The sequence below is a fragment of the Lacerta agilis genome, chromosome 5 (genome assembly GCF_009819535.1).
Source record: "Lacerta agilis isolate rLacAgi1 chromosome 5, rLacAgi1.pri, whole genome shotgun sequence".
Classification (NCBI taxonomy): Eukaryota; Metazoa; Chordata; class Lepidosauria; order Squamata; family Lacertidae; genus Lacerta; species Lacerta agilis.
This window is the reverse complement of record NC_046316.1, coordinates 92,233,565-92,242,989: the sequence shown is the minus strand read 5'-3', so window position 1 is coordinate 92,242,989 and position 9,425 is coordinate 92,233,565. Positions and strand designations below refer to the sequence as shown.

General features: G+C 45.4%; 1 protein-coding gene across 1 annotated transcript in view; it reads left to right on the top strand.

The window, feature by feature from the left end:
* The first annotated feature begins 1,366 nt into the window (after positions 1-1,366).
* LRCH3 (leucine rich repeats and calponin homology domain containing 3) overlaps positions 1,367-9,425 on the top strand; it is an 81,500-nt gene continuing 73,441 nt past the window's right edge. The window contains exon 1 of the mRNA XM_033148201.1: positions 1,367-1,682. Coding sequence (XP_033004092.1) covers positions 1,367-1,682 — 316 coding nt within the window. The remainder of the gene's footprint in view (positions 1,683-9,425) is intronic.

Here is a 9,425-nt window from a genome sequence, read left to right as displayed (position 1 = left end):
TAAGATGAATGGGTTTAGGGATTCTCTCTGGTCCGACCACTCAGACCTCGTCCCAGTCAGCGGAGCAATGTTAACAGTATGCAGAAGTATTTTCAGCAGAGTGAAGGTTGGCGGCTTAATGCAGGCTGAGCCAGAGATCTGCATCCTAAGCTGCTCATCCTGGCAGATCTTGCCATAGGATTGCCCGCTTATTCAATTAAATCCTGCAAAGGGATGCAGCTGTGCCATTCTTGTCACATTTGACACCTCTCAGGTTAAGTGGTATAAGCCTTATGATTACAAGGCTTTTTATTCACAGTGATTGTAAATAACAGTTTTCTGGATAAGGGTGTCAGGGTTGAAACAGCTGCAGCTTTTTAATATATTCCCCTCAACTGTCGGCCCACACTATGAGGTCAGTGGGGAGGTGCTCTTTGTAGTGCCACTGATGGGCATAGTTCATGCAGAGTAGGGCTTTCTTGGTGGTGGTGCCTCATTTGGTAATTCCCTCACTGGGGAAGTTTGGTTGGACTCCCCCATTGACCAGGTTCCGTCGTTGATCGAAGATGCACTTGTTTGCCCTGGGACATAACTGGAAATAAGGAATTCTTTAAAGTTCCAATATTATTGTCTGCTGCTTTCTGATTTTTTTGTTTTAGGCATTTTAATTATTGGTGGTTATTTTAATTATTGGTTGTTATGACTATATTTTTATTTTTGTTGTACATTGCTTTGAGCTCCAAAGGGAGCAAAATGGTTTACAAAAATAAACAATAGACACAAACACAAAAAACCCAAATAACACAACTATTTGCACTGTTCAAAATAATACACCACTTCGCTTTTTATTTACTTAACTTATTTTGTGATTGCATGGAATTGCCATGGCCTTTGGCTAATACAATAAACTTTATTATTATTATTATTATTATTATTATTATTATTATTATTATTATTATTATTATTATTATTATTATTATTATTATTATTATTATTATTATTATTATTATTATTATTATTATTATTAGCTTCTCCCCTATCTATATACTGCCAGAAAAATGAGCTTGTGGGACTCCAACTCCCATCAGCCCCAGCGCAGCATGACGGGAGTTGTAGTTCAGCAGAAAGGAAGAAAGAAAAAACTCCGAAGACGCCCTTGTCAGTCGCCCCGCCCCTTTCCCTGTAGCCGCAGCCCCCTTTTTTTTCCCTGCCCCGCCCGGGTCCTTCCTCCGCGCAGGCGCGTTCCCCTTCCGTGTCGCCCTGAGCGCGCGCTTCCGCCCTCTCCGCCTGGCCCGTCTCCCCTCCCTTTTCCCCGGCCGGCGGCTTCCGCGGAGCATGCGCAGCTTGGCGGGGCTCCTGAGGGAGGAGAGCGCGGGGGGTGGGGGAAATGGCGGCCGCGGTGCTGGCGGCGGCGTCGGAGGGCGGCGGCGGCGCGGGCGGAGGAAGCAGCGGCTGCTCCGGCGGGGTCTCCGGGGCGCTCATGCCGGGAGGAGGAGGAGGAGGGGGCCTAGGTTCGGGGGGCTGCCCTGGCGGCGGAGGCGCTGCTGCCTCTTCGGCGGGCCCGTCGTCGTGGACGCGCTCGTTGGAGCGGGCGCTGGAGGAGGCGGCGGCCAGCGGCGCCCTCAGCCTGAGCGGCAGGAAACTGAGGGACTACCCGCGGGGCAGCGCCGCCAGCCACGACCTCAGCGACACCACGCAGGCCGGTGAGGAGAGGGAAACGGGGGGGGCGGGGAGAGGGAGGGCTGCGCCCCCGAATATATTGGCGAAGGAGCCCCCAAGCGCCTCTGGGGGCGGGAGGAGGGCAAGGGGTGCTTCCCCCTAACCCTCAGTGTGTGTGGGGGGGCAAGAGGGTCCCCTCCAGGGGCGATGGCCGAAATGGCCCTCTTTGCGCCCCGGCACTTATTTATTTCCTTGGCTGAAGTGGTTCTTTGGTCGCGTTCATAGCCCGCCTTTTAATCTGACGGTGGGCATACCTGGTTTCCTCTCCCCACCCTCCTTCCTCCATCTCCACAACACCCCTGTGAGGTAGGCCAGGCTGAGAGAGACAGTGGCTGCTTCCCCCCCCCCGTCACACTCCGTGAGCTTCATAGCAGAGTGGGGGGACTCGAACCCAGGTCTTCGTCACACGCGTCTTTGGCTATTCTGGATTTGGCTCCACCTGTTCTCCGCACCAGAGATTAGGATCCGTCGTCACAAATATATCCCATATTTTTCCTCTGTGGGTTTCATGATAGGTCAGTCGGGTCATGGGTTTGAGCGCCATGTCGGGCAAAAGATTCCTGCATTGCAGCGGGTTGGACTAGATGATCCTCGGGGTCCCTTCCAACTTTAGAAGTCTATGATTCTATGACTCGAGGGCAAATGTGTATTGTTTTCCCCTCCCCGCCTCTTCAGTTTACCCCCACAACAACCCAGTGGGGGTGGGTTGGGCAGAGAGGCTGGCAGGCATCCAAGGCCACCCATTGAGCTTCATGGCCAAGTGGGGATTTGAACCCTGGTCTCTCCCACGTCCTAGTCTGACACTCCTTAACTACTGCAACACACTGGCTCTCTCATTTTTTAATCCTTTCTTTCCAGTGTGATGCAGCAGCCAAAAAAGCTAATGTGATTCTAGGCTGCATCAACAGAAGCTACAGTGTCCAGATCAAGGGAAGTTATAGTCCTTCTCTATTCAACCTCGGTCAGACCCCACCTGGAGTAACATGTCCAGTTCTGGCCCCCACAGTTTAAGAAGGTTGTTGACAAGCTGCAACATGTGCAAAGGAAGGTGACCAAGATGATCAAGGGTCTGGAAACCAAGCCTTGTAAGAACGGTTAAGAGAGTTGAGTATGTTTAGCCTGAGGAAGAGTAGACAGAAAGGACATATGATAGCCATCTTCAAGTATCTGAAGGGGTCACATGGAACATGGAGCAAAAACATGCTTTGATGGTCTTTCCTGCTTGGCAGGGGGTTGGACTGGATGGCCCTTGTGGTCTCTTCCAACTCTGTGATTCTATGATTCTAACATTAGGAAGGACTTTCTGACAGTGAGAGCTGTTTGACAGTAGAATGGACTCTCTTGGAAGGTGCTGGGTTCTGTTTCACTGGAGGTTTTTAAGCAGAGGTTGGATGGTCATTTGCCAGGGATTATTTAGCGGTATTGCATGGGGGTCGGACTAGATGCCCCTTGAGGTCCTTTCCAATCCTACAATTCTATGACTCCTCCTAGGAGCTCAGTGTGGTGTATAGAGTACTCCCCTTCCCCATTTTATCCTCACAACAATCCTGTGAGGGTGGTCGCACTGAGAGTGACTAGCACCTAAGGTCACTCATTGAGCTTCATCAATGAGTAGGGATTTGAACCCTGGCCTCCCAGGTCTTCATCCGACACCCTTTACCACGATGTCAGAAAGGCTGCTTTGTAACTCTAATCAGAGTGTGGGAGCAAGGCAAAGGCTGTGTTCCTTCCTAGTTGGTTGTGTGTTTGTCTGTGTTGGTGAGCCCCAAGAGCCAAGGATGCTTCACAGTGCTGGTCAAAATGCACAGCCATACCTGTAGACCACCCTGGTAAGGCTGCTAGAACCCTATCCCAATTTGCTGGGGAGTATGCCCAATTGATCTCACTGGGACTTACTTCTAAGTAAACATTGTCCTGCTATTCCACAAAAATTGTGTGGATTAGTGAATTGTTCCATGCCAGTTTGCATAAATTGGGATGTTTGCAAATAAATAAGTTATCAGTATTGAGGTTAATTTCAGATAGGTGTTGTTATGATTGCAGTCTTCATAACACTTACTGGGGAGTAAGACTCATTTGAAGTCAGTATACTGATCTCTGAGTAAATATGCATAAGTTGTGGGCTGCTTATGTGTGGATTTTATATCTGTAATACAAGCATTTGTATATTACAAACAACCTGCATTGGATGCCAAAGTGGATTTGAATGTATTATGTGGTGTTATGAAATATTATACCTTTGGGATCATACAAAATGAGAAAATGATCCTGCAAAAGTAGAATGGGGGAAATGTGTACTTAGATATTAGATTGAAGGTGATGTCTCTGCTTTTTAAGACAGCATCTTAAAAAGCAGAGGCATCACCTTGCCGACAAAGGTCCATATAGTCAAAGCTATGGTTTTCCCAATAGTGATGTATGGAAGTGAGAGTTGGATCATAAAGAAGACTGATCGCCGAAGAATTGATGCTTTTGAATTATGGTGCTGGAGGAGACTCTTGAGAGTCCCATCGACTGCAAGAAGATCAAACCTATCCATTCTTAAAGAAATCAGTCTTGAGTTCTCACTGGAAGGACAGATCCTGAAGCTGAGGCTCCAGTACTTTGGCCATCTCATGAGAGGAGAAGACTCCCTAGAAAAGACCCTGATGTTGGGAAAGATTGAGGGCACAAGGAGAAGGGGACGACAGAGGATGAGATGGTTGGACAGTGTTCTCGAAGCTACTAACATGAGTTTGGCCAAACTGGGAGGCAGTGGAAGACAGGAGTGCCTGGCGTGCTCTGGTCCATGGAGTCACGAAGAGTCGGACACGACTGAACAACAACAAAGTTATTAGATTTATTAAAAACACTTAGAATCATATAATTGTAGAGTTGGAAGGAACCCCAAGGGTCATCTAGTCCAACCCCCTGCAATGCAAGAATCTCAGCTAGATCATATATGACAGGTGGCCATCCAACCTCTGCTTAAAAACCTTCAAGGAAGGAGAGTCCACAACCTGCTGACGGAGACCGTTCCACTGTCAAATGGCTTTTACTGTCAGAAAGTTTTTCCTGATGTTGGATCAGAATCTCCTTTCTGGTAACCTGAAGCCATTTGTTCGAATCCTACCCTCCAGCAGGGCAGGAAAAAACAAGCTTGTTTCTTCTTCCATGTGACCACTGTTCTAACCTGCCTTTCTGTTCAAAGGGACCCCCAAGATGGCAACATTGCACCATCAGTTTGTTTATATGTACAGAGAGAGGAGCAAAAGGCAGGTCCCTGCCCCAAGGAGCCTTACAGTCTAAACTTGATCAAGGGGAGAAGGAGAGCTTTAGCTAACAAATGATTAATATGAGCAATTGCACACACGAAGGCTTTGATTCAGCTGAGGTTTCCTTCTTTTCTACCATATGAGTGTGAAATGTGGTGTACAACAGCCACTCCCTCCTCCACAAATTGAAATGATTCAAAATAATTTTGAAAGCATAATGGGTGGTGCTGAATAAGGGTCTTGATCACTGGAGAATTAGGGAGTCCCCAAGGAACAGGAAAACCCCTACAGTAGAATAGTCCACCATCTGTAACTCTTCCCTCTTCTCCCCCTACCCTGACTTAAGTGGGTATTTCATGGGCCCCTGTAGGCTGGGAGAACCTGCTGGATAATAGATGTCAGCATTTCAAGGGTGGCATCTAGGGTGGGTACTGGTAGAGCTAGACCCAAAGATCTGAGGAATTGAAAAAGCAGGACACTTTTTTATCGTGGGGTAGTGAAGAATTGGATCCTGGGAACTGGGCAGGACCTCTTTCACTCTGCAAAAAATGCTGTCGCATGAATGTGTATTTGTTCGTTGTACAGTTGAATATTCCACTCTAAATATGGGCTTGACGGCCTGGTAACTGCCAATTTCATAGTACGCTTACACAAGCAAATGGAGTCCAATTGTGGCAGCCTGCATTTAGGATGGGTAGAATAATTCAAAGTAGATTAAGTATTTACAGGGCTGTATAAATGTGAACAAGCTGTCAAACTGGACTACAGTATGTGGGATAAACAGAATGCAGATGAACCCAGATGAATAGTCAAATAGCCAAGAAAGGGGGGGAGTTCAGTGAATGGAAGTACAGTACAGTGTTTATTTTGTATGATTTGACATGTGACTGTGTCTAGAAGTGTTTATTGTAATTACAAATACTATGAGTCATCATTGTGAAATGTCTTAATCTCCATTGTTAGATGCATTCAGATGCTACCATCTGTGGCTGCAAACTTTTGATTGTGATACAACTTTTTGCAAAAATTGTGTGATTTGAAACAGGTTTGCTAGCAGAAAAAGTTTAAGTTGAAAGATTTCTGGATGTGAAACCTGTGGAGCCTGGGTTCAAAAGTCTGCCTGTGGACCTGCAGAGTGATCTTGGGATGGGTCAGCATTAAGTTGTGAATAATAGGGTGTAAGCTGTGAATAACAGGGTGTACAGATCAGATTTCCTCAGCAGGAATGCTGTACTACATCTTTTCATGTTAAGAATACTGCAGACATTGTGAAGATAGTAGAACCAATCATATATTTGTTGTGGTATACTTGATTTTTAAGGGATTTTTTTTTAAAAAAAACCTGGCTAAAAATAATATTTGAGAAATGTAAGACTGTTTTTAAAGTACTACAAATCATATTTCTTTGGATAAAAACCAACAGTCCTGCTTTCCCCCAAGTGCTCCGATACATTCTCAGTAATGCCATCAACCCTGTAGGTTGGGCTAGAAGTATTATTCCCCTATTACTGATGAGGGGTGAAGCTGAGAGAGAGTGGCTTGCCTAAGGCCACCTAGTGAGTTGAGCTGGCTGAGCTGTGATTTGATCTGGGGCCTTTCCGGTTCATAGCTCATGCTCTTAATGACTACTGCAGTTTTGAAATGGGAATGTGGCATGTGGCCTCAGAAGCTTAGAAACAAATTAAATGAGCCTACAGCTGTAAGCCCTGAGCATGCTTACTTAAAAGTAAACTTGCTGTATTTAGGCTGGAGATGTAGATTGTCTGACTTCTGTTATTCTACTTTCTTAAGATGCTCTGCTGTGGTTTAGCACTTGTGGTTCACAGCACAATGCAGTACAGCTTAAAATCCATTCCTGTCTGTTCTCATCCCTTCATAATCAATAATTGCTTATGTTTTTTCATTCTCCATGCTGTTTGGGACAGGCAATAATGTTACTTACCACAATCCCTTCTCCATATTTAAAAGTCAGCTGTCATTAGTGCTGCCAATTGTGAAGTAAGGCTGGAAACAGCTTTTATTTAGCACTTTTGAGAAGATCAAGCCCTTTCACCAGTTTTTGCCCCTTAGATCCTCTTGTTGGAAAGCCAGAGCTGTGAAGTGCCACACAAAGTGATGCAAAGGGCTGATAACAATGTATGTCAGATGTTTATATAGATCTGAAGTATAAAGCAGAATATTATTCTGCATGAAGAAAATTAGCTGCTGGAGTAGGAATTGTTTGCTTACAAGATCTTGTTCCAACCTTTCTATTTTTGTGGGTTTTGCAGTATCGGAGACTGAAATAAATAAATGCTGACAGTGGGATAAAACTAAGGGGGAACATTTAATGAAATGAAACTTTCCTGAGCAGAAATATAAAATGTAGACAAGCCCTTAAGATGCAGTAAAATATAAGGAACAATAGTTAGCTGTGGCATCTGTTCCTTTTAAAAAGCATATTTGGAGATAGTGTTGAGAGATGTTTAAAAAGGTAAAGGGACCCCTGACCATTAGGTCCAGTCGTGTCCGACTCTGGGGTTGCGGCGCTCATCTCGCTCTATAGGCTGAGGGAGCCGGTGTTTGTCTGCAGACAGCTTCCGGGTCTTGTGGCTTGCATGACAAAGCTACTTCTGGTGAACCAGAGCAGCGCACGGAAACGCCGTTTACCTTCCCGCTGGAGCGGTCCCTATTTATCTACTTGCACTTTGACGTGCTTTTGAACTAGCTCACCCCGTTGCAGGGATTCGAACCACCGACCTTCTGATCAGCAAGCCCTAGACTCTGTGGTTTAACCCACAGCACCACCTGGGTCCCCGAGAGACATTTAGTTAGATTTAAATAAATAAATAAATGATCTGAATGTCATCAGACACTTACCTAAAACAACTGTTAATCTAATGTCTTTCCATGCAAAAACGTCTCATTATTCTATTCCCTGTCAGTTTACATTTAAGCCTCTTACCCTCATTTTTACTACTACCTTGTCAATCCCTGGCCTCAATCTTTAAAAAGAAAAAAAAAAACCCCAATGTAGGTTGAAACCTTGTTGGGTCTGTATAGTACACAGCATGCAGTAGCAGAAATGCAGGATTCAACATATTGGAGTGAATGAAGTGTTCATTGGATGAAGCTAGAATGCAGGCCTTAAAACATGCGCAGTATCTGCTTTGAAACCCTTTAGACAGCTCAAAGCAGTTATACTGGGCTATGGATCATCTTTGTAAAATAGTTGTTCACGTGGCCACTTATGTGAAGGAAGAATTGTCTTCAGGCAGAGAAGCTCTAAGAACGTAAGAAGAGCCTTGCTGGATCATGTCCAAGTCCCATCTTGTCCAGTCTTTTATTCTAGGACCTGAGTGCAACAGCACTCTCACCACTGTGGTTCCCAACAACTGATGCTCCATGTCATACTGCATCTGACAGTGGAGGTAGAGTATAGCCGTTGTGGCCAGTCTAGTAGCCATTGATAGCCTTGTGCTCCATGAATTATCTAACCCCCCTTTAAAACCACCACATTGGGGGGGGGGCATGACTGCCTCTTGTGGGAGTGAATCCCATAGTTTTAGCTGTGCCCTGTGTGAAGAGGTCCCTCTTTTTGTCTGTCCTGAATCCCCCAACATTTACTTTCATTGGATGACCCTGAGTTTTAGTTTTATGAGAGAGGGACAGAAACTTCTCCCTGTCTTACTTCTGCATTATGCATAACCTTGTACACCTCAGTCATGCCCCCTGCCTTACTTGCACTTTCTTTTTAAACTAAAACACTCCAAATGTTGTAACATTTTCTCATAGGAGTTACTCTGTTTTCTGAACCTTTTCCAGCTCTGCAATATCATTTTTGAAGAGAGGTGACCAGAAGCGTACACTACAACCCCAAGGTGGTCTTCCTGGTCAGTCCCAGCTGGTTCAGACCCCATATGTGAAATTAGGATTTCTAGCCCCAGTGTGCTTGCCACTTTGGCCTTTTCTAGGCCACAAATGTCTAGCGAATAGGTATGTGTGCTCTAATGCAATCTAGGCATGTTATTCTAGTGGACTTGTTTGCAAGGTTATTGCTGGATAGTACATAGATCAAGCCCAGTAGGGCTGTTACAATGTGAAGCTATTCAGCTGCATTGTGAGTTAACAAACGCGGAACAAAGCATGTTGCATACATGGACCTTTCATAGAATCTATGGTAGCTGTTTATTGCTGCTGCCACTGTGAGCTTGTAAAAATGGATAGCACCAAGGTCCTGGAATGACCCTGTTCTACAGTTTTCCTGACTGCAAGAAAGCAGCTGTATGCACAGCTTTATTTTCTAAGCTTTTAATCATTGTTTATGATCATCTGGTTGTGATAAGATGGTATTTGCAGGGAAGCAGATTTTGGCTCAACATTAGGAGAAACATCCTAACGGCAAGAGCAGCTCAGTAAAGGAGCAGACTTCCTGCAGATCTGGTGGGCTGTCCTTGTGCCATTGCCCTGTCCCAGCTCCTGCCAGTGTAGCAG